The sequence below is a fragment of the Vicugna pacos genome, chromosome 31 (genome assembly GCF_048564905.1).
Source record: "Vicugna pacos chromosome 31, VicPac4, whole genome shotgun sequence".
Classification (NCBI taxonomy): Eukaryota; Metazoa; Chordata; class Mammalia; order Artiodactyla; family Camelidae; genus Vicugna; species Vicugna pacos.
In genome coordinates, this window is record NC_133017.1 from 18,389,061 (window position 1) to 18,415,012 (window position 25,952).

General features: G+C 36.0%; 1 protein-coding gene across 3 annotated transcripts in view; it reads right to left on the reverse strand.

Moving 5' to 3' along the window:
* Nucleotides 1-13,293: 13,293 nt before the first annotated feature.
* Nucleotides 13,294-25,952, reverse strand: part of PPP2R2A (protein phosphatase 2 regulatory subunit Balpha) — a 75,435-nt gene continuing 62,776 nt past the window's right edge. For all 3 annotated transcript variants that reach the window (XM_006203217.3, XM_072952775.1, XM_031692536.2), the window contains 6 exons: nucleotides 23,413-23,525; nucleotides 22,536-22,713; nucleotides 20,237-20,401; nucleotides 19,190-19,359; nucleotides 16,908-16,999; nucleotides 13,294-14,296 (listed from right to left, as the gene is read on the reverse strand). In XM_006203217.3, the coding sequence (XP_006203279.1) occupies nucleotides 14,017-14,296; nucleotides 16,908-16,999; nucleotides 19,190-19,359; nucleotides 20,237-20,401; nucleotides 22,536-22,713; nucleotides 23,413-23,525 (998 nt within the window). In that variant the 3' untranslated portion in view covers nucleotides 13,294-14,016. The remainder of the gene's footprint in view (nucleotides 14,297-16,907; nucleotides 17,000-19,189; nucleotides 19,360-20,236; nucleotides 20,402-22,535; nucleotides 22,714-23,412; nucleotides 23,526-25,952) is intronic.

A 25,952-nucleotide genomic window follows, 5' to 3' on the forward strand; every position in this document is an offset into this window, starting at 1 on the left:
GTGTTATTTGCAATGGCCGGGTGGAGTGAGTTATGCGGCTGGAACTGGGGAAGAGGATGCGGAGAAGTGTGTGACGAGGAAGTGGAAGGCGCCCGGGTGCTGGCACTCGGCTCTCCCACACCCACGGGATCGACGTTGTTCTGTCCAACCCGTGAGCATTTTTATTTTAGTATCTGTGAGGACACCTTCTGTAGGAGGTGTCATGGGGACTGACACTAAGGAAGCAAAAGCCCCGGTGCCTCCCCGTCTCAAACCTAGAATAAAGCTGGTGGAACAGTGGCACTCCGAACAGGCCAGACTTTTAAACAAAAAAATTAATTATAAACGTAAAATGCAGTCATTGTTAAAAAAAGGGGGGGGGGAATTTCAGGAAAACATAGAGAAGAAAATAATTACCCAAATCTCATCACTTAACCTATTTCTGGGACAGGACATGGGAAGCCATCTTCCCTATACGTGGGTGACAGCAAAGTATGATGTCCCTCAACAGTCCACCTACTTCGTATCTCCATGTCTTTGTCTTTTCCTTGGTCTCATTGATGTGGGCGTTTGTTTCTCTGTCCGTCACTTGTCTTTTAACCTTGACTTACTCTACAGAAGTTAAAATGTTCAGGCAGTCAGATCTATTATTTGTGTATGGCTTGGGAATACCCTCACACCAAGATTTTGAATCTATTCCTTACACAATTTTTTCTAATTTTCTTATAGGTTAAATTTTTGCATTTATACCCTTGTTCCATCTGAAATTTATTTTTATATAAGTTATTTCATTTCAGTTCTCCCCAACTGACCCAACAATATTTATTAATTTTTGAGTCATCCTTTCCACACTGAAATTGCATCTTTATCACATTCTAAATTCCCAATAAAACGTGAGTCCATTTCAAGTTTCTGTACAATAACTCTATTAAATAACTGTTAGAGAAAGTTTCTCTTCATCTGTCATTTAAAAAATTTTCATAACTAATTACTCTTCAGATGAATTTTGGAGGATAATTGATATATTTACAAAATTATCTTCCATTCACACTGGTATCTCTCCTTATTCTATTTTCATTAAACTTTTTTAAGAGGTGTTCTTTAAGAAGGTCTTTAACATTTCTTAATCTTTTCTGAGTTTTGGTGTAATCTTATGCTCATTGCCTGAAAAAGTTAGACCTTAGAAAGTTTCCTTTTCTATGGTCTTAAATAGATAAAATTGAAGATGTTTTTCTGTTTCCCATAAGGAAACATCCAGACCTGGTGTTTTTAGGAGGGCCTACCTCTGTTTCTGTGGGATGTTGCCTTTACTTTTTTCTTTTGTGTTATTTGTCCTCTGTTTTCTCTTAATATTACCTAATAGTTTATCAGTTTTATTGACTTTGAACTTAATTCCTTCTTCCTAACTGTATTATTCTTAAATCCTTTTTATCAGCTTAAATGAGATGTCATTCACATACTTTATGGTTAATCCGTTTAAACTTCACAATTCAGTGTTTCTGTTATATGCAGAGTTGTCCAACTATCACCACCACGTAATTTTGGACTTTTGTCACCCCAGAGAGCAGCCTTGTGCTCATTAGTTATGTCTCATCTTTTCCAATCTTCTTACACTTGATGTTTATTTCATTCATCCTTTCTTTATTTGGGTATTTAAGAATTTTTCCCTGGTCATAGTCTGTTTTGTGCTGTTTCTCGCTTGGAGATTTCTCTTAGGTTTTCTTTGAAGCCTAATATATGGTTCCTTTTGGGGACCGTTCCATGAATATTTGAAAAGAAGGTATAGTTTCTACATTCAGGGCAGCAGATTTGATGTATCTATTGAAACTACATCAATAATAATGTCATTGAAGTTTTATGTTTTTTTTATTGAAGTATAGGTGATTTACAATGTTGTGTTAGTTTCTGGTATACAGCATAGTGGTTCAGTTATAAATACATATTCTTTTTCATTATAGGTTATCACAAGATATGGAATATAGTTCTCTGTGCTATACAGTAGGATCTTGTTGTTTATCTGTTTTATGTATAGTATGTTTATATCTGCTAACCCCAAACTCCCGATTTATTCTTCCCCCACCTTTCCCCCTTGGTAACCACAAGTTTGCTTCCTTTGTCTGAGTCTGTTTCTGTTTTGTAAATAAGTGCATGTATATCATTTTTTTCAGATTCCACATATAAGTGATATCATGTGATATTTGTCTTTCTCTGATTTACTTCGCTAAGTATAATAATCTCTAGGTAAATTTTTGTATATTTTTCACCTCTTTGTGTCATGGATTTCAAGGGGTCAGTTAAGATTTCCCACTCCTAATGTTTCTGTTTCTTCTATCTCTTTGGGGGCAGTTAATGCTTCATTATTTGATGCATAGATATTCATAGCTGTCACTTTATCGTTATGAATTGGTCATTTTGTCCTCAGTTAAAACTTGTCTGGTATTAAAATTGTGATGTCGGTTTTTATTATTGTTATTATTATTGGTTTTGTTCAGTTGTAACATTTTGATGTACTTATACCCATTTTTGAAATTTTCTACCTTTCTGAACCACGTTCTGCTAGGCATATCACTTGATAACTGCAGAAAAGTAGTCTTTGCTTTAGGATCTAATCAGAATTTCTTTTTCTCTTAATTTAAGAATAGTTTAATATATTTATATTTATTGTAAACAAATACAGTTTAGCTGTATTTGGGTTTAATATCGTTAGTTTATATCATGCTTTCCAATTACTATCTTAAAATAACTTTCACTGTGGGCCTGTTTGTTTCTTAATATATTTCGTCTTGTAACCTAGAAATTTTTATTTTTATTCAGTTAGTTCCCTTTATAAGTATATACTTATACAATCCCTCCATTTCTTTAGATGGCTTCTTTTAATGCTCAGAAAGGAACAATACTGAAATTGGTATAACTCCTCTTCTTCCTCCTTTCCCTCTGCTGCCCATTTTTCGGTAGATCATGTTCTCTCTTAATATTTACCTAAAAGCCCATAACTTAATTTTATGACTTAAGGAAGTGGAAAAAGGCCAAACTAAACCAAAGGCTAGCAGAAGGAGGTGAATAATAAAGATTAAAGCAGAGATAAACACAACAGACAAGTAGCAAAACAACAGAGAGAATCAACAAAACCAAAAGTAGGTTCTTTGGAAAAAATCAACAGATTGACCAAACTTTAGCTAAACTGACTGAGAGAAAAAGAAGCAAATAGCTAAAATCAGAAGTGAAAGTCGGGTGAAGACATTACAAATGGCCAATAGGCCCATGAAGAAATGCTCAGTATCTTTAATGATCAGAGAAATGAAGAACAAAGCTAAAATGAAGTATCACCTCACACCAGTCAGAATGGCCATCATTCCAAAGTCCACAAACAATAAATGCTGGAGAGGCTGTGGAGAAAAGGGAACCCTCCTACACTGCTGGTGGGAATGTAGTTTGGTGCAGCCACTGTGGAAAACAGTATGGAGATTCCTCAAAAAACTAAAAGTAGAATTACCATATGATCCAGCAGTCCCACTCCTGGGCATATATCCAGAGGGAACCTTAATTCAAAAAGATACAGGCACCCCAATGTTCATAGCAGCACTATTTACAATGCCCAAGACATGGAAACAACCTAAATGTCCATCAACAGATGACTGGATAAAGAAGATGTGGTATATTTATACAATGGAATACTACTTAGCCATAAAAAATAATAAAATAATGCCATCTGCAGCAACATGGATGGCCCTGGAGATTGTCATTCTAAGTGAAGTAAGCCAGAAAGAGAAAGAAAAATACCATATGATATCGCTTAATGTGGAATCTAAGAAAACAAAAACAAAAACAAAAACCCAAACGAACTTATTTACAAAACAGAAACAGACTCACAGACATAGAAAACAAACTTACGGTTACTGGTAGGGGAAGGAGGTCAGAAGGGATAATTTGGGAGTTTGAGATTTGCAGATACTAACTAATATATATATAAAATAGATAAACAACAAGTTTATACTATATAGCACAGGGAACTATATTCAATATCTTGTAACATGGTCAAAAAGAATATGAAAATGAATATATGTATGTTCATGTATGACTGAAGAATTGTGCTGTACACCAGAAACTGACAAACTATAAGCGACTGCACTTCAGTAATAAAAAAAAAATACGAGGCTTTAGAAGTACTTCATGTAGTTTATGTAGTTTTCCTATTTAATTCTCTCAACAATTTTGTGAGATAGGTGTGACTATTTTACAGAAAAGAAATGGAGACACTTGCAAAGTACCATCCACAGGATGACAGTGGTAGGGCTGGGACTTGGATCCAGAACCATTTGTCTGCAAAGTACAGACTCACAGCTACTGTGGTCCCTTTTCATTTTCTCACACATGAGAACGGAGTGGCCAGTGTATTCTGACTGTAGTCTAGTTTCTTGGCCTCTGAGGCACTGTCTTGAAAAATGGCTCCAGTTGGGCCAGATTCTTCTTCACCTGGACATACAGAGATGCCACCTGGGCACATGTTGAGTTATCTGACACCAGCTGCATAGCCGGACACCCTTTGGAACTTTTTACTAATCACAGGGCTCCTACTTTTAAATTATGGGCTTATGCAAAGTTCATTCTATGAGGTGTAATTATTTAGCATTTGACTTGTAGGAAAGGATTTGTTTCCTTTCAAATGCTTGAAAAAAAAAATGCTGGCTGCCTGTGGGTTAATCCTGGGAATGATTTCTCTCAAATTATAGTTTTACTTTCCTGCCAAGAGAAATCTAAGAGCCATGATTATATCATGCAGAAAATGTTTTACCTTGATCTCTGGAGTTTCATCAAGTTCTTGAACTCTATGGTGTCACTGGTTTTGGAAAAATAAGGACCAAACATAATATAAATTAGTCAGGAAATGGACATTTTGATCCAAAATGTGGGCAACTGTTTTGGCACCTGCTATCTAAACTAGGACCTTAAGCTTGTTTTCACTGTCTGACAAAGCTCTGTCTGCATCCATTCTGGTGGACACTGTGTATCTCGTTTTAAATGCAGTCTATTGATCTAGAACTTTCACTTTCAGGAAGTTGGTCTCGCAAAATAAAGTCTGTACATACATAGTCATTGTAGCAAACAAAAAACTTTAAAAAACATTTAGATGTGGCTAACAGGAAGTCAGCTTAAATACACAATGGCATAGCCTTGTAATGCAGTCATTAAAAAGGAAAATGTTCATCAGTGATGGGAAAACGTGGGCCAAAACGTAAAAATAGTTTACAAAACAGTATGAATAGCGTCCAGTTTTTGTATATGTGAGAGCAAAACAAACGATCTCTGAGAGGTAGAATTGTAGATGAGCTTCTTTCCCTGGCAGGCTGAAGCAGCGGTTAAGACAGCGGGCTCTGGAGATGACCCACCTGGGTTGTTGGCTTTACCACTGACTAGTTGTGTGGCTCTCGGCAAGTTACTCTGAGACAATTAAATTATGTAAAATCCTTGGTACAGTGCAACTGTCATCATCACCATTATAAAATGGAAATTAAGTAAAAATACAAACATCTTTAATCTCAAAGAGGCATTATGTGTCATACAGCACAAAACACATGGGACCTGGATCAAGAAAAACTGGGTCCGAGTCCAGGCTTGCCTGTGGTGAGATCTTGGGCAAGTGATGTCCTCTCTGAGCCTGATCAAGGGTCAAATGGGGAAAGTAATCCTTTCTCACCATCTCAGGGACAGAGATCAAATGAGATGTTTTATGTGAGAATGCTACAGAAACCATGATGTACTCTGCAAAATGTCTCATTATTGTTAATTGAGTGTTGGTTCCCTGTCATACCCAATTACAAGTAATTTTGCCTTGTTTTGGCCCTGAAGCAAGAGAGGGGCAAACTCAATGGTTTCAGAAGGAAAGGGAAGTAAGTAAACATGGTAGAATAAACTGTCCAGCAAGCTACTGGGAGGCATTCTCATCTGGTGACCGAATAAACTTCCCTGCAAGACAGGTCAGCACTTGCCGGCCAGTTGAGAGTGAAGAGAAAGCAAGAGGTACAAAGGACACTGTTTTTCTCTCTTCACTCTTAGGCTGGCAGGATTCCTAGTGTGGATTCCACCACATCCTAACCACCTGTTCTTTGCTGCTTTAGGTAACAAGTGCATAGCCTGACCAGTGGATCCTTTCAGGCTTTACTAAGTAAACTGTTGGGCGAAGAGTTTGATCTAGACTTGGGCTAATAAATTAACATTTTCAAAGATGTTGTGAGGGAGCAAGATGTCACTTGGAAAACGTCAAATTATGGTGTTTCACTCTGATTAGAAAAGAATAAAGTAATACATTTCAATTTTCAAAAGGGAATGTATATTACAGTTCTCTCTGTAGAGTGACTCACAGTACAACTTTATATTTTGTCATCTTTCAAATGAGGAGTTTGGTTTAATGAGGTTTGAGGTCCCTTTAAGCAATTAAGTAATTATTGATGTATCGGTCTTTGGTATTTTGAAGTGAATACTTTACCCATAGTAACTTCACCTCTTATAACCTTGATGGAGTTCAGAATTAGAACAAGGACTTTTAGAAAAGATAATGACCACCAGACAATTATCACTTCACCTCTTGCCATCCCACCCCCCAGTCCCCTGGAATGACCGAGAGCAGATTTGGGTGAGAAGCAAGACTCTGCTGAAGTATCGAGTGATGTGTGACCGTCTCATTTAGTTTTATGAAGCTGGCCAAATCTTGACAGAAACAGCTACACAAAAAAACTAAAGATTCATCTCATTTGGTATATAGAAGTAAAGTTCCAAAAATATTATTCATCACTTTGGTAGTTCAAAGGGGGTAAAAAAATACTTGGTAGGTAAGGCAGCCTTAGCACATAATACCATTACATTTGATTTAAAAGAAAAGAAAAAAAAAAAACAGTAAAAAATAGGACCAGGGAGATTTTTTTCTTAACACGATAAAGAGTATCTTAAACCAAGATCCCACATTATACTTAACGTAAAATACCAAAGGTATTCCTAGGGAGTCATGAATAAAACAAACATACTTTGTTTCTGCCTTTGATTTAGCAATATTTTGGAAGTTTCTGCAAATAAAGCAGGAAAGTTAAATAAGAGATATGATATTGGGAAAAAATGAAATTATTTGGAGACAATATATTATACAAAACACCAAAAAAATCAGCTGACATGCTAACTAAACTAACTACAGAATTACTAAATTTAATTTAATGGGAAAATTTAATGTAATGGGTAAATTTAAAATATAGTTAAATTAATAGCTCTCATCTGTCATCATTAATAGAAATGAAAATGCAGTGAAGAAATAAAATGATTTGTAATAAAAGCATTAAAAATAAAAAGTGAACGTGAAATAACCTCTTCTCCCTTTAGGCTGGAGAAGGACTTTCTAACCATAAATGAAATAACTCTTTGGTTTGGCTATAAAATAAAAAATGAGAACCCAGTCTATGGCATTTTGTGGAAGTATTCTGAGCAGATTAAGACAAAAGATAAAAGAATGTTATGAGTAACTGTGCACATAAATCTGACAACTCAGATGAAATGTTCAATGTCCTTGAAGGGCAAACTACCAAAACTCATTTAAGAAGTAATAGATAATTTGTGTAATTTTATGTCTTAAAAGAATTTGAATTCAGATAAAAACCTTCCAACAAAGAGGCTCAACTGGCATCACTGGTAAATTCTACCCAACATTTTTGGTAATATAAGCGAGGAGGGAAAATGAGATTTTCTAAGATCGATTTTGCACTGATCAGACAATGACATTAAAAGGTAAGGCAACTACAGATCAACATCCCTTGTGAACAATGAAGCGAAAATGCTCAAGAAAATACTAGCAACAGAGTCCAGCGATGCTCTGGGAATGTGAGGCTGGTCCCTCAAGTGAAAATCAGTGTAATTTATCATATCAACATTAAGAAGAAAGACTGTATGGTCATTTTAAGAGATGTAGAAAAAACATCTGATAAAATCCAACATCCGTTCACGATTAAGAACCCTCAGAACACTAGGAATAAATTTCCTCAGCCTAGTAAAAACTATCTACAAAAACCTACAACTATAACATACTTAATCTCAAAAGACTGCTTGCTTCCTAATGTTGGTGACAAGGCAAGGATGTATCTGGTATCCTTTCAGCATCATACTGGAAGGTCTAACCACTGCAGCAGGGTAAGAAAAAGAAATAAAAGGCATTGGAAAGGAAAACTGGAAAGACTGGGAAAAAAAAATAAAACATTTATTACAAATCTGCAGACATGACTATGTAGAAAACTTTAAAAAATCTACATAAGTGAATTTGGCAAGGTGTCAAGATACAAGGTCAGTATACAAAAGTCAGTTGTATTTCTAGATATCAGCAACGAACATTTTGGAAATTGAAAAAATTTTAAGTACCATTTACAAAAGCACACACACAAAAACCCGTAACAGTATATGTGCAAGATCTGTATGCTAAAAACTAAAAACACTGACAAAAGAATTCAGAGACCTATGTCGATAGAGCAGTATGCTGAGGTCATGGATTGGAGGACAAATACTAATTAAGACGTCCACTCTCCCTGCACTGGTCTATGGATTCACTGCAGTCATCAGAATCCAAGCAGGTGTTTTTGTACTTGTCAATAGGCTGGTTCTAAAATGTATATGGCAAGGCAAAGGAACTAAAATAGCAAAATATTTTTCAAAAAGAACACAAGTTGCATTATTTATGTAAAGCTACAGTAATCAGGCAATGTAGTAGGCTGAAAGCTCAGACATATAAACTAATGGCATAGTTCAGAAATAGATCCATACTGTTAGTATAAACTGATTTTCAGAAAAGGTGCAAAGAAAAATGAACTTTGATCTATACATGCTACCCATATGCTTCTTAGATATAACATACATAGAAACTGGTTCAACTGGGTCACAGACCTAAATGTAAAAACTAAGAACTACTAAACTTCTAAAAATATTGTAAGTTTTCATCACCTTAAGTTTAGGCAGATTTCTTGGATATGACACCAAAAGCATAATCCATCAAAGAAAAAGTTGATAAAGTGGACTTCGTAAAAATTAAGAACTTACGCTTTTCAGAAAGCTCTGTTAAAAGACAAGATAAACGTTGTATCGGGAGAAGGTATTTATAAAGCACATATATGATAAAGGTCTTGTACCCACATTAGAGAAAATATTTGACTGGAAATATATAAACACAAATTGGGTTACCATCTTTGACTTTTTCTAATCGACAAAGATAAATCATGGGATTTCTGTCCAATAGTGAGACTGTGACAAGATAGGGGTACATTTGTGATGGAGCTTCCAGTTGGGGAACAGAAATTTGACAATATGTGTCAAGTACAATAATTATATTTCTAGGAACGTATCCTAAAAATCTTACACACCAAGACTGGTTTGCAGGTTCACCATTCCAATGCTTCCACTTGCAAAAATGAAAATAAAATCAATCTTGGCAACAGGGACTAGTTAAATAAATAATGAATCAGCCACAAATTTGAGGCTATGCAGAGGCAAAATATGGCTTAAAGAGAATATTTGATATTGGTAACTTTCCAAGCAAGACATGTTAAATGGATAAATAGGACACTAAACTACATGATTTCATTTTCTATCAAAAAAAATTTACTCCCACAAGAGAATAAAAGAAATACATACAAATGTGAAAATGAGTTTTCTCTGCTTTACTGGTGGGTAATTTTTGTTGCTCTTTCTGTGTTGCTGTTTCTGTGTTGAGAACACAGAAGTTACTTTTTTAAAGGAATTTATACATTCCAGAGTTAAATCAGCATAAACGTGCAGCACGAAATTCCTGGTTTCCTTGTAAAGGAGGAAGCCAACATGACACATATGGATCTGATTCTGCAAGGGTAAGGGGGCAGACTGGGTAACCTATAACTGAAAGAAACTCTCCCAACTTCATTTTTGCTGCTTCTCCAGTATGGTATGACCATGAGAGATAGCATAGTTGGTATTTGGGCTCCCTCTCCATCACTCAGCCCAGGGTCATGTTGAATAGCAGTTTTATTTGGGCATACACTTGGACGTTCCCTTTATTTGGTCCCCAGTTTTGTTATTATTTTTTTAATGGAGGTACTGGGGATTGAACCCAGGACCTCATGCATGCTAAGCATGCTTTTACCACTGAGCTATACCATGCCTCACCCCCCGTTTGGTTTTTAATAATGAAACTACAGTACAGAAACAATCCTGTTAGGCACTCACAAAAATACCTCCTAAATGCCAGTCAAGACTTAACTGGTGCCCCCTAGTGGGGAAGTCCTCCAACAACTGATTGCTGTTCATGTAAGCATAGAACATTTAAAAAGGCAACTTCTAGCTTTCCCCCTTTCTGTGTTTGTTTGCTAAATCCCTCCTTTTGGAGGAAACTAAATTTTGTAGTGCCCTCTTTTTTATAGGTACTGTGCTAAGGTGGGACTTTTCATATGTATTATTAACTTTTAAGCCTGTAAGGTGGGTGTTTAATTCTTACACAAAGATAATAAATAGGTCACGACTATTACACAATAAAATGTCAAGGCGACAAGACTATTTATCATTACGCTTTAAGTATCTTCAGCATTTGAAAACACCCTAAGACTTTGTAAATTTTCTAAGCTTTTGACTAATACTAAAGAGTAAGTTACAATATTCTGACCTCACATGCTTGATTACAAGAGGAAGCAGGATCAGTTTCCAAAAGTTTTTGGAGAGGAGGGGTGTGTTAAAAAAAAAAAAACAACTTTGTAACCATGGTAACACACAGCTTTCGTTTATCAACCATCTGAACAGGTAAGTATCGAAAATAGTAGTGCTCTCAAGAGACTTGCAGATAGTAAATAATCTTACGGATACTGGGGGAAAGGGGGGTGGGAGTTTGAGATTTGCAAATGTTAGCCACTACACATAAAAATAGATTTAAAAATTTCTTCTGTATAGCATAGGGAACTGTATTCAGCATCTTGTAATAACCTTTAATGAAAATGAATATATGTATGCATATGCATGACTGGGACACTGCTGTAAACCAGAAATTGACAGTTACTGGTGGTACTTCAATTAAAAAAACATAAAAAAATAGTAATGCTTTTAGACACTGAAGTAAATTGATTCTTGATCACCTAGCATATACCTAAACTTTTTCTTTTTGGGGGGTTGGAGGTTGGGGGTTGGGGCTTGGGTTGGCTTTACCTGAAGCACACATTATGTCTCCAGTTAAATTTTTATATGGTGGAGAAAAGATGCTGAAGCAATGTTCCCAAATAACGTGATGGTTTAAATTTCACTAAAAATACTTTTATCAACTGTTTAGCCTTCACAAGTAACTTTCTAAGAATAAATATGTGTATGAATATTAAAATTAAAAGAATCTCAGCTTTCATATTCCTTGTTTTCTTTAGGAGCATTCTATCACCAGATAATTCTTACATTTAAGGTTAAAAAAAAATCCTCACCTAATTTGAAAGGATAAAAAAATGTGTGGACTTTTCTATTCCAAAAGTCTACGGGCTTCACAGAAGAGAGCCTAATACCCATTAGTTATATAAACGTGTTTATATAGAGATTTATATAACTATTGCCCAGCCACTAAATAAAGATCAAAAGAGATTAACAGAATGAAAGTTCTTTTTCCTACCATAATTTTTTTAAAAAGGTTATGAAAGACAGGATCGATTATGTGTATGTTTATAAGTGTCAAGAGAATAGGAGAATACAAGCAAGTTGACAAGGCTAAGTTAATTCTAAGTATAAATTTTATTAATAAAAAGATTAAGCATGACCATGTGAGTGGCTGGGCTTATAGTTTGCTACACAAAAGAAATTAAAAATTGATACTTGAGAATAGTTACAATAATTTATAATAGCATTCCTTTATAGAGGCATTTTAATTTAAGCAATATTTCTCTTAAAGTTATAAAAACTAATTTAACCCTTAGTGTCATGGATAAGAATCATCATAGCTACTGCTAAATGAAAAAATACCAAGAGCTGTTAGATGGTGTCATTTCAAGACCTACACCCAAACTTCAGGCAAACAATCTCTTGAAAAGATCTGGAAAACACCTGATCAGACACAGCATCAGTGTCTTCCTGCGGCTGGGGAACAGCTCACTTCCAAGTCAAGTGCGAAGAATAAGTAACACAAATTATGACTGCACCCAAGATCCTCAAATAAATTAGTAAACGTGCCATTATTTTAAGAATTATCAGACATATAATCAATGTGTTTAAGTACAAATTCAAATCTGTCCAAAAGATACAGGAATTTTATTACATGAAATTTCTCCTATGTGGTAAAAATGTTAAGTTACAAGATATAATATTTGATTAAGTGTAGAGGAAATTATTGTGGAATTGGTTAATAATTTGTCAATGAGAATAGAACAATAAGATAGGGGACAAACAAGAAATACTCAGAGTCCTCTAAAATTCAACGTTGTATATTACTGCTCAACCAAAACATACTCCCATTCTCTAGTAATATAAATGCCTACTCAATTTATCTTTTAAAAATAGTCTGTTTTTTCTCCATTAAAGCTTCTGCAAGATTGACATAAAGATTCATTCTACCTATTAAAAATAGGGGTACTCTTCATCTTTGGATTAAGGTATCACCACTTAGGGAAAATGTAGTCATATACATATTACTCAGTTTTTTTTTTTTTTTTGAGGCAGCTGTTGGAGTCCATTAAGCACTTTTGGACCACTGTACCTTTAAAGTTTGTCTTTAATATTAATAGCTTTGGAAAATCAAAAATAGAAGAAAAAAGTCTATGGCAAAGTACATTTCATTCCGATTTGATAGCAGTAAAATACAAATAAAACGTATTTAGTGCAGTGTCAATTTTATCTATGTAAATCACTTAAGGATAGTTTTATGTTATGGTTTATGACTGAATGACAAAAAAAAGTTTTAACTTGTTAAAAAGTTTTAAGTCTTTGATTTAATATTTAGTAAGGCAAAAATGAAATTAAGCACTATAAAAAGTCTTTAAAAATGAAGTTCTACAAATTTGGTTCCGAGTTACAACAGTTTCATTAACAGATAATGAATTAAGTGTAGATACAATGTATCTAATAGCCTTATAACTAGTAGCATTTATAGATCGTGATACCCTTAGTAACACCGATATATATTCAGAACATGTTCATACAGAACCAATACCTCTGCTTCTCCATGTAAAAGAACACTTGTTAAAAGTGATTAACAAAAATACCAGTAAAACAATGGATCCTCATTTCATTTCACTGCACCCCAAAGGCATGACACAAAATATTGGCTTAAAGAGGTAGATTAAAAAGAAAAAGAAAACCAGATTCTCCATTCTTTGTCACTTTTATTCAGTAGTAGTTTTTTTTTTCCTTATTTTCAGTGCCAGACACGGCAAGGAGTGATTACAGCCAACTGTTATTAAAACATTTGTTCGCAACATATACCCCCTTTACCACTGACCCCAAACTTGACTCATTTTGTGTGCTTTCGTTCTTTCTTTTTTTAATATACCACCACCAAGACTGGGTGGAGGGGCAAGGGTAAGAGAGACGAAGGGAAGAGTCCAGGAGGCCAGAAGAGGAGGAATGCTACAAGCCACAGTAAGAATGAGCTGTATTTAATTTAAAAAAGGGGGGAGGGGGTGTACCCCACAAATGATACAGTAATGAGGATACACAATTAAATCCCATAAGCATGACTGAAGGCTTTCACTGTGTTTGACGTCATCACAATGGAAGGCATAAAAAGTGGAGTAAATCAATGTTGATACAGTCCAATCTAGTCCATTAGGCAAGATGGTGCAAGAAGTCATTTAAATTAAAAGTGCCCTACCCTTACCTAAATGGCTAGCAGACATGGAGAACACCACAGTGATGAATCCACAGAGCTTTCTCCATGTAGCTATAAAAAATGTGTTGTCGAATGGCACATTGTCAAACACTGGGAAAGGGGCGCCACAATGGACCTCTCTCTCTTTTAGGTACGAATGCTAGATTCAACTATCTCAACTAAGCAGGAAGTGGGCTCTTCTGCTAGGAATGCCAACCCTAATTCACTTTGTCTTGAAATATATACAGATTGTTTGTAGTAGCTACAGCAATGATATTTTCCTTGGGGTGCCAGGCTGTATGAAGTATTTTCTTGTTGAAGTCTAGGCTGTCAACACTTATTTCATCTTTCTTTCGCTTGCCACTTGCACACACTTTGCGTGGCTTCAGAACCGTGCGAGGTTTATTGTTTTCCCGTGATGCTTCTAGGGTTATGTCTCGCTTTGTGTTCCTGTCAAACATTCTGAAGAAATTATTGTACGATCCAGTCATGACAACACTGCAAAAGTAGACAGAGCACTCAGTCAAATAACGAACATCAGTTTTCAGTGAAATGACTCAGTGATGAAACCTTCCCTAATGCTCCTTAGAAATAGCTTCTTAAGGCAAATGTGGATTTAGGAAGAGGGCTGCGGACACCTACCCAGGGACCAGTCACTGGAATAAGCTAGGAATACAGCATTACTTAACCTGATTTCCTATGAATGACTCCCTCTCATGACGAACAAAACTACCAGCAAAGTTGAAAGCATCCTCAAGTAAGGCTTCTCAGTAGTACTGAATTATCTTGGTTGAGTATTTTTTGCAACTCAGGCTATGCAATCAACCAGACCAGGCAGCTTCTTGAAGAACCAACCAGGGAAAAACAAAAAAACAAACAAAAAGCATGGTATACAGTTGTTCATATGAAACCAATGCTTTCTTTATTTTATGATTTACACTATAAGCTATTTAACTTGTCCCCAGGACATTGTCTGGTTCTGACAATAACATCTTAAGTATGTTGCAAGAAATCTGCTCCTGAGAATATTAAGAAAGTAGCGTATACAATTATTATTAAAAGAAAATCATTTAACCTATAACACTGAATACATTTTAAGCATGTATTTTTTGACAAATATTGTTAATATCAGTTTAAGGGGTGCCAAATTCTCCCCTCCCTAAGACACTTTGCTGGTCAGGTCTACTTGCAACCCATGGCTGCTCAGCATTTGCTAAGTATCCTAATAAGCAAAACTTACCATGGGTGAAACCATTACTACTTTGAAAAGGGTCTGGTGCTACAATTACTTACCACATCCTTCCTTTACTGGTTTAAAGTATTATTGTAAGTAAGAGTAGAGGTTACCGGACCTATTTAAAATAATGCCTGAAAACATCTCTGCGTGTTTACAAATATTATACAGGTCATACATTAAATACAAATGACTATCATCTATTCAGTAATCTCAATTCTCCCAAGGGATACTTCATAACATTTTAATCGAACGTGGTGCATATACCTGAAGGTAATAAAGTTGCATTCCTTTTAAAATAATTTACATAATTTAGACTGGCACACCCATGTTGAATCTGTGAGGTTTTAAATGGACTGGGATGCCTGGTCTATGGCTGTTTTAAAAGGTGTTGTTAGCCAGCATTTCTGCAGTATTCTTGCTGAAAATATATAACCTGAATCTAATCATAAGGGAATATTAGACAACACTCAAATTAAGAAAGATTCTATAAAATAACTGGCCTGTGTTTTTCAAAAATGCCAAAGTCACGGAAGACAAGGAACAAATGAAGAACTGTTCCAGATTAGAGGAGACGAACAAGATGTGACAATTCAAGGGAACAAATACTTTCTGGAGTGGACCAGATTTTTTCTTCTCTGCTAGAAAGGATGAGACTGAGAAGTGGTGACATTTTCGTGTGATCTGTGGATTAGATGGCAGAAGTGCATCAATGACAACTTTCCTGCTTCAGATGCTTGACCATCATGATGCAGGAGAGTGTCTTTCAAAAAAATTTTAATGTTAAGGGAAATAAACAATTCTTCCAGTAATGGAACATAATCTAAAGCTGCTAACATGATGTTGAAACACTATGAGGAAGCGCTGGCTGTAAGTGCAACATTTCCTACTGTCAGTATCTTCTTCTTCCCTCCCGTTTCCTCCTTGACACCCTAGGTCGGGCTGTGACATGCAAGGGCGAAGCCTGTTTATTCCTCTAGGCTTACTGTGGCCAGCCTATTACAGGGCTGCATATTATAGTCAGGTAAGAAAAATTTAAAAATAAGACAAAAGATAAATGATCCAAGTTCTATTATGTTCTATGACTCCATGAAACTTGAAACATACCAAGCTTCAGTGATAAAACTACTGCTCAATAAATGACTCATGAATACCTTGAAGGTGAGTTTAATACTTCAAAATTATGTTTTCTTTTACTATTTTTTTGTTTTATAAGAACGTGATAAATGGTAAATAAATGCTGACAACTAAAAATGGAAACATTAAGACTTATTTATCCTTCGAAATAATGGTACATATTTTGATGACATAGTAAAAAGTAATCACATTACGGCAAAGCTGTGGATTATAAAAGCCCACTCGCTCATGGTAATGCGGTTAAAAGAATACATTAGTAATTACCTCTTTTATAAGGTATTAATATAGTATCTGGAAAACCTGGTGTGTAACACTCCAAATGTAGTATCTGCTGCCTAAATTATTTCTGAAAACAATTTAACAGCAAAGTAACAATCAAATTGAGACTTCACCATTTTAACCAGTGCATGTCAAAAATGTGACTGACCTGGTTCATAAAAGGAAAAAGCTTAAAGATACTTATATCATAATTTATGATGACTAGAATTTTTGCATGTGTTTTCTTTCACATTTACTAGTAAAACACAACGTTTAATTTTTATTTGCCAATATTGCTGTAAGATTACTAAACTTATTTCAAGAAAACCCTGGGGGAAAATGAAGTTAGGATTTGTCAATCTAAAACCATGTTGGCCATATTTTTAGTAATGGGGCAACCATACTAGAAGTGAAACAGTAAATTTCCTCTAGTAAAAAAAATCACATTTGAACAAGGGGTTCAAATTAAAATCAATTTACCTGTCAGATCCATTCCAACAACATTCAAATTTGTCAAATATGCAGTCATTTTCATACAGTGAACAAAGTTTACTTCTGAGGTATTCATGCACCTGAGAAAAAACATACACATACATACTTAGTTTATATCTTAAAATCTACTGCTCTTGAAATTGGAAAATATTTTAACAAGTCTCCATGTTTTAAAAGACACATATACCTTTTAATCTTACTGAAACTCAATTCTCTTAGAAACAATAAAGGCATTTTATCCTTCTACAAACATCTGATCCCCTTCCATGAACACCCATTTTCCTACTGCACAGGAGAGAAAATACCCTTCTGGGCCTGGCACATGTATTCTTTATAAGCTTGACTAAAATATTTTAGGCCAGAAAACATTTGAAAATGGCACAGACGAGAGACTAATTAAAGAATATTATAGCAGTGTTTGAATACGCTAACACTTGGCTTTCAACCCATTAACTGTTGATAAGAAAATATGTAACGCTGTGGCTTTACTTCCTTTCTAACTACCATTTTTGGGGCATAAATAACTGAAGCCTACAGCGTCATTAAGTGCATATGCTATGCATCACATGACCATGTCCTGGTGATAAGTTACATGGTTACTTCAAGCATGTGTCATGGAAATATTTGATATAACGGATATTACTTATACAATAACCAAAGCTAATGAAAATGTAGCTGTTTTTTGAAGTATAATTCTATATTTAATCATTAGTATTTCACAAAGGGATCAACTAAAAAAAACTTGTTATATAAAAATTATTGAGAAATGATATATTTCTGTATTAATATTACAAAAATTACAGAGAAAAGTTGCAAAGTATTTGTTGTGATCAGAAGAGGGGAAAAGGGAGTCTATATCACTATCCTTTTTAACTTAAAGAGACCCTTAAAAAGAAGTCATGATAGAAAAGAATAGGTACCTTCTAAATAGAATTTTTTCCGTATTTTCTATGAAACAACCTAAAGTCATTTTCAGAGTCCATTTCTACTTTAATAATGGGATGATTCACACCACATCTATGCGACATATTAAGTGAAAATCTGTTAACAGAGGAACTGCAGCTCACATGGGTTAGGATCCACAGTGAATGTGTAAGGCAAAAAATTACCCTTCACTCGCATACAGCTCAGCCAGATGCCTATTCAAGTCCAACAAGAACAGCTGGATTGCACACGCTCCAGCTGAGTGTGGGGTGACTCTACTGTCAATCACTCACCTAATTCAGCATAGGCAGAAAAATCGCAAACCGGCTAAAATTAGGTAAATCATAATTCAGCCATCTTTTGGAATGCACATATAGGTTTCTCACCCAACAATTTAAGAGTATGAAAGTGAGGTTCAGACCAAGTATTCTCAATGGGAATGGGCGGTGATGAGGATTACCAGGAGTCAGATCAGAATGTCAGCAGTTGCACAAATGTAATTTAAAAACAAAGCAGTATTGTACCCTTCTGCTTTTGTTTTAACGCAGCATTCATTTTGATATTTCAAATACCATCAAGGAGAACCTTAAGTAGCTTATGTTTGTCAGAGGATTAAAAAGTCAGAGAAACACCTTTCTAATTTTGAGAACCCATTTATAAACTCTGTGCTCCTAAAACAGAGTTGTGTTTTCTACACCGTAGCTTAGGGTTTCTGCCGCCCCTCCCCCCGCCACCCCTGCCACCCTCTTTCCAGCTGTGGGCATCTTCATTCCCGTCTCCAGAAGAAAGGGGCAGAGATCCACTGTAGAGGCTTGGCTGACAAGAAGAGAATCCAGAAGTGACGTCCCACTACAGACAAGCAGCTCCTAAAGCTGCCCGCTGGGCTTTTACCAGCCCTTCTCCTTTAGCTTAAGATACCAGTTACTGGCCAAGAGGCGGTGGCCAGTCCATTTGACCCAGCACGCTGAAGCTAGGCTCTAGCTCAACTACTGTGCGTGCTCCGCCCAAGACAGCTCTCCCAGGACTGGCCACTCTCCCTGGTCCTCTCCCCCCAGGCCTTAATAAATGGTGCTCTGCTGTCCTCACCTTAAATGTAGGTAACAGCAGGGGGTAAAAAAAAAAAGCAGCAGTCATTATTGAACCAAACTGACTGAACCACACAACCTACAAAAGCATATGTAAATTAAACATAGGGAAAAATGGCACACTCACGTGTCTCTGAAGGAAAAAGCCTGATGGTGAACACACACTGTACTGGGATAACACACAGCAGAAAATCTTTCTCTGTAAACACTTAAAACTAAATAAACGGGTTATATACTCGCTGAAAGAAAAAAACTGCATACCTGGTATGTTTCCACAGGCCTGTTTTCCATATTTAAGTCCCAAATTTTGACTGACAAATAGTCTCTGGTCATCATATATCGACCACTATGGCTGAATTTTACATCAGAAATAGAGGAGATGATTTCAGAAAAAAAAGACCTGTTACTGGGGTCTTCAGGTTCTTCAAACACTAAAAACAAACAAAAAGGGGGCAGGGCAATTTGTAAATATTCTGGCTCGGATAAAGCATTTGCTCAACCAACCATTCACAAACTTTTTTTTAAAGAGTGAGCTAAAAATGACAGGCTAGTAAACGTTTCTCTGGCTGTAAGAACAAAGTCTCCCTGAAAGTTTAAGAGGATGAGAATGACTTCATACTGAAGTTAAAGATGCAAAAGTATGCATGTAGCACCTTCCAGGGTCACGCAGCTAATTCACCAGAGGCAGACTCAATCCGGACGCCTGACGTCACTGCCCCAGGTCTGAGGTGCTACAGGTATCTTACTGACTTTGCATCATCACCATGAGAAACAAAGCATCCTCACCATTCCAATTCATACTAGCATTTTTTTTTTGTGGCCAGGTAAAATTATTTTGATACCAGACATGTACCAATCTTCATGAGTCTTAAAAATTTTCAATAACATGAAGGTAAGAATAACACATCCCCTTAATTTTTTAAGCTGGTACTTTCTCCCCCCTTCCCCGACCCAAAGGAACTCCTTCTCAGAAGAAACCTTCCTAGAAAGCTCAAAACAGAAAGGAAGGGAGGGAAAGAGAGAAGGGAGAGAGGAAGAAAAGAAAGGAGCTGCTCTACTTGAATACGGGGTTGGAAAACCCAACCCCAAATTCCCAAATAGCATCCCATTCAAGATATATCCACTAGGACTCAACAGACAAGCTCCTGAGAGCCTCCAACGCTCTCCCAGGAGAATAAACCATAACGCCTCCTGTGGAGTCAGGCAGCTCACCAGAGGGTACAGGTTTGAGCCTTGTAAACCTACGTAACTTTGGCTACTATGTCTTAAGACATAAAAAATATTATCTAACAGATGTGACAAACTTACGTTTAGAATGCCTATCACAGAGGGCAGACGCCCTCATGTCACATAACCGGATAGTGCCTTTACTGCTGCTGTATACAAATGTGTTACAGCTGTTTGGATGGAATTCTGCTGCTGTAATCACCTCCGTCAGCTCCTCCATATTGGCAGGCTTGATATCCACAATATCTGGATAGCATTTTATTAAGGAATTTCCACTTAGAAAAAAGGGCAAGTATAATTTTATAGTTCCCAAATCTAAAATCCATTCATAGATTTAGCACAAGTATTAATTCTGAATTGTGTATGACTCCTCATATGAATATAAATCCCAGAGGGATCAAACCTTTTAATTCTTAAAAAAAAAAAATTAGGAGAAAACATGAGCAAATTTTAAATCATTTTAGAATGTAGAGGTCTTTTTTACTGAGTATGATACAAATCCCAGAAGCCATAAAGAAGATTTTGGTAAGTTATCTTTCTAAATATTAAGAACCTAGTATACATTTTATACAAAACAAAGCAAAAATCCAGAAGGGGGCAAAAGGAGGAAATTGTTTACACAGACAATGGAGCTGATTTACTTGATATAAAAAAGGTGCTTTAAAAACAAACCAAAAAAACCCCCAAAAGAATATATGCAAATTCAATGGAAAAACTGGAAAAGCAAAAATACAAATGGTTGACAAATACGAAAAAATGCTCGTCTACTCAAGATAAAAAATGCATAACAAAACAACAGCTTTTCACTGACTGGACAGGTAAGGGTATAGGACAACAGGCTCTTCTACACAATACAGACAGACCTCGGGTCACTGTGCACCTCACAGATATTTCATTTCTTACAAATTGAAGCTCTGGAGCAACCCTGTGTTGAGCAAGTCTATTGGTACCATTTTTCCAACAGCATTTATTCACTTTGTGTCTCTGTAAAATCCGGTAACTGTCACAATATTTCAAACATTTTCATTATTCTATGTGTTACAGTGGTCTGTGATCAGCCATCTCTGATGTTACTATTGTAATTGTTCTGGGGTACCGTGAACTATGCCCCATATAAGGTGGCAAATTTAGTCAACTGTTGAAAGGACAACAAAAAATTTAGAATATTATACAAATTCAGTCGATAAAGTAGTGGCAGGGTTTAAGAGTACTGACTCCAGTTTTCAAAGATGTTCTACTGTGGGTAAAATGCTGTCAAACAGCACTGTAGACTACAGAGAAATCATTCTTGAAAGAACAGTCACTGATGTGGCAAACTTTATTGCCATCTTATTTCAAGAAACTGCCACAGCCACCCTAGCCTTCAGCAACCCCCACGCTGATCGTTCAGCAGCCTTCAACACTGAGGCAAGACCCTCCACCAACAGAAAGATTACGACTAGCTGAAGGCTCAGGTGATGGTTAGCATTTTTTGGCAATAAAATATTTTAAACTTAATGTATATACATTGCTTTTTAAAGACATAATGCCACTGCACACTTAACAACTATGGTATAGTGTAAACGTAACTTTTACAGGCACTGTAAAATTATAAACAATTCATGTGACTTGCTTTACTGCGGTATTCACTTTATTGTGGTGGTCTGGAACCAAATCTGCAGTATCTCCAAGGTGTGTCTGTATCGGTAGAGTATGACTTACATAGTAAAGTGTTAATTTCTCAAATGATACCTATTTGGAAATACATACATCAATAGTAGTTGTAATAACTAACATTTATCAAGAACTTACAGACGGACATATACATACATTTCCATTTATATGTGCATATGTGTGTATCGCTGACATATCACACACTTTGTGTCTATATTTGTGTCTATCACACACCTGTACATGCACAGAAAAATTTCCGGAGGGTAACAATGCAGATGGAGTCTGGAGAAGTATTTATACCACCACACAGCATTATGACTTATGAATTTCTTTTTCCAACCTTAATGGGAATATTTTTATAATTAAAAACATTGTTTAAAAATACTACTCACAGTACTTGGTTTTGTTACAAGAATTTCAACTATTAAAAAATTTTCTATTTTCATAGGTACAACATATTCCTTAAAATTTCAAGAGTCTAATTTTTAGTATATGTGCTGCCAAAGTGAGCACCCAAGAATCTAATTTCTAAATTGATACATTAGGCCCTTTATCAAATAACTTCCCTCAGTGTTCAATCACTTACACACAAAGAAAAAGTGTTATAAAATAAGAAGCCACTATAAAAAGAAGGAATCAAAATACACTAAGGAGAGTAAGGAAAATAAACCTAATATGGGCATAACATGCCTTCTTTACCAAACACCAAAAGAAACCAAATGGATACTAAAACTCCTGTCTGTAATTTCCAGATGCCAAAGATTAATCCGCAAATCATCTGCAGATAAATATGTTTCATAATCACTATTAATAGAAATTGAGTTGATGTGATATGTATGAGCATTGGCAAATATTCTTCGTGGACTAGCCTCAACCATTAGATCCATGGGCCTAAAGACCGGCACCTGTCAATAAAACACATGGAAAACAGCTGTTACAAAATGTTCATTGTCTACAATAGCACTGAAGGTCCAGAAGACTTCAATACTCCAGTTCTTGAGGGAACATAAAACAACATAATAGATTTAGTTTTATAAAGCAACTAATGTTGATTCTTTAAAGTGTCGAAATGGGAAGAAAAATGAAATATCTGGACATTTTACCTTCTTTTATAGATAGCAATACTATTAGAATTTGCAGTTTTTCCTGGTTTCAATCCTTTGCTTAAAAACTTGCAAAGCTAAGAAATGTTTGTGGTTTAAAGTGGCTAAAAAGGAAACTGACCCAGAGAGTCTAATTCTTGGTATTTTTTAAATTCAACTAGAAGATTTGGTCCATTTCTACGTTCTTGATCTCGAAAGAAAATTAATCTTGAAATTTAACCTTCTAATAGCTGAAATTCAAACCATGAGAGGAAAAGAATGTGGCATAGTATAAAACAAGTCTTGTGTTGGGTCCTGATTCAGCCCTGATCATAGTGAGACCTCTCTGTAGGTCAGGGTCTGCTTAAAATTGAGCTTTTAACGTTCTTTCTGATTACAGAATCCTTGGGAAGGGGCAGACTAATTATTCCTATTCAAGTTCTGCTGAGGATCTGGAAGATACAATATGAACATGGAACACTATCCATCAAAATTAGGATCATTTTTTTCTTATGTACTTACACGAAGTGTAGTGACTGTAGTAGGATCTCTATACCGTCCATCTTCTTCTTTCAAGTTATACCCTTCTGGTCTTTTGTCTCTTTCACTAATTTTCCATAATTTTATTGTTTTATCTGGGGAGAAAATAAAGGAAGTCCTCAAAAAAAAAAACAAAGATCAAAATCTGATAGAAGAAAAACATTTTTAAACATTCCATTTTGCATTTCACCCCAAAAGATACCAAGAATAAAATCCCTGATCTGACTTAATAAAAAACAAAATTCCCATTACCAGGTGAATAAAAACACATACCCAGAGAAATACACTGCAGAAATCACAAATTTACATTAACGGCACTCAAAAAATCCGTATGATATTAAGATCAAGTCACAGCCAGGTCCTTATCCTTCAAAAATAAAGCTAGAGGGGAAAAAAACTGTATATGTATGTCTATATAAACACATATATGTCTATACATATATACAAACATACACATATATGCTTAATATTTAATTTTTAGAACAGAACAAACAACAAAGTCAGTTAAGACAGCCTAACTCTTATAGAATAGAAATGATAAGGAATATCTATCTTCCATGGTCCTGTACTTCCTAGCAGATGCTATCAAAGACTTCACAAATTCCTTCATAGGCCTGGATAGCTCTGTTTAAAATCTTCCTTTTTCTCGGCTGCATTAGAGATTCAACTCAAGTAGGTAACAGAGCCTGAAAAAAACTGACTGATTAAAAGCATAGAGTTCCCCAAGTCCTTCAAGACAAAATTCTTAGGTATCAAGAATATATAGAGGGGTGGTGAGTAGAGCCCAGTGGTAGAGTGTATACTTAGCATGCATGAGGTCATGGGTTCAATCCCTAGTACCTCCATTACAAATAAACACTAATTATTACCACACTCCCAAAAAACCCCAAACAAAAAACAAAGAATATATAAAATGGCGTTTTTAAAAATAGCTTTAATTTTGGAGCAAGTTTAGAGTTACAGAAAAGGCACGAAGGGCACTCAGTTTTTCCATATACCCTGCACTCAGTTTTTTCTGATGTCAGCATCTTATGCAAGCACGGTACGTTTGTTAAAACTAAGAAATTAACTCCAGACTTGACTTTGATTTCACCAGGTTTTTCCATTAATGCCACTTCTCTCTTCTAGGATCCAAACAACACTGTATTTAGTTGTCAAATCTCCTTAGTCTCTCTTTGAAAATTTCTCCAACTTTCCTTATTTTTCATCATCCTGACAGTTCTGAGCAGCAGTGGTGAGGAAGTGTATAAAACGTCCCTCAACTGGGTGTGTCTGCTGCCTCCTCACGACGAGGCTGGGCTCATGGGGTTTCCGGAAGAGCACCAGAGGTGCAGAGAGGGCACACACAGTACCAGCATGACCCTTCCACGGCTGATGCTGGATCTGATCACTCGGTTAAGGAAGTAACGGCCAGGCGCAGTCACTGGATTCCCCCTGGCCATACTCTACTTTGGAAATGAGTCACTAAGTCCAGGCCACACTCAGAAGGACAATTAAGTTACAGTCCCCGCAGGGAGGAGTACCTACCCACACATTACCTGGAATTCTTTTCTGTAAAAAGCACCCCTTCTCCCCACTTTATTTATTCAATCAAACATTTATTTATATTGCTATGGACACATGCATTTTTGCTTAATACTTTGCGTTATAATCCTAAAGGTGCATGCACATCAAAGTATCACATTCTTAATGGTCCTTTATAAGCAAATAGGTATAACAAAATTTGAAAAAATAGTGTATGAAAGCACTTGGTAAAACTCTGTCATACAGAGAAGGAGCAAGGCCTCTGCCTGGTGGAGAGGCGCCAGCCAAGCTGCCCTTGGGGGTGTCCTTGGCAGAGATGACGTGTACACAGAGAAGAACTGCTAATTTGACTAATTTGTAACCTAGTATTTCATCTGAATCCTACATAATCTTCTTTATAGTTACATTACTGTTAAGTTATATGTGTTTTCTATGGCCAGTTTACATGTATTTATATATTTTAGGTAAAGAATGGTATGTTTTGGAATAACTTGTCCCAAAATCTGTCATATAAATGAGTCCAGCCTAAATGTTACATTTTGGGAGAAATGACAGTCTAAGATGGTACGGGTGAACCCCACACCCCAACCTCCATAGTTATTTTGCAGCTTGTTGAAATTGTTCATCTTATTAAAGATCCAGATAAAGAAATTACAATACTCTAATCAAACATTTCAAATAAGAAAAACTGGGTAAGCAGATTTTTAAAACAAATTAAACTTCAAAGCAAAAGTCTTAACGTGATAAAATGTGTGTGATTTAAGAGATTAAAAAAATTTAATGATGAAAAGGATACAGAAGTACTACCCAATTTCAGTGCAGTACTTGAGAACAAGGCAGGTCAGAAATTTAACAATCAAAATTCTTATCTCTACAGAGGTGCCCTGTCTGGCGTTTCTGGCCCACAGGTGGAGGAACAGAAGAACAATCAGACTCTATAAAGCTGCATGCATGCTTATGTGAATGTACTTATTTTCTGTGCAGGGGATTATCAGATT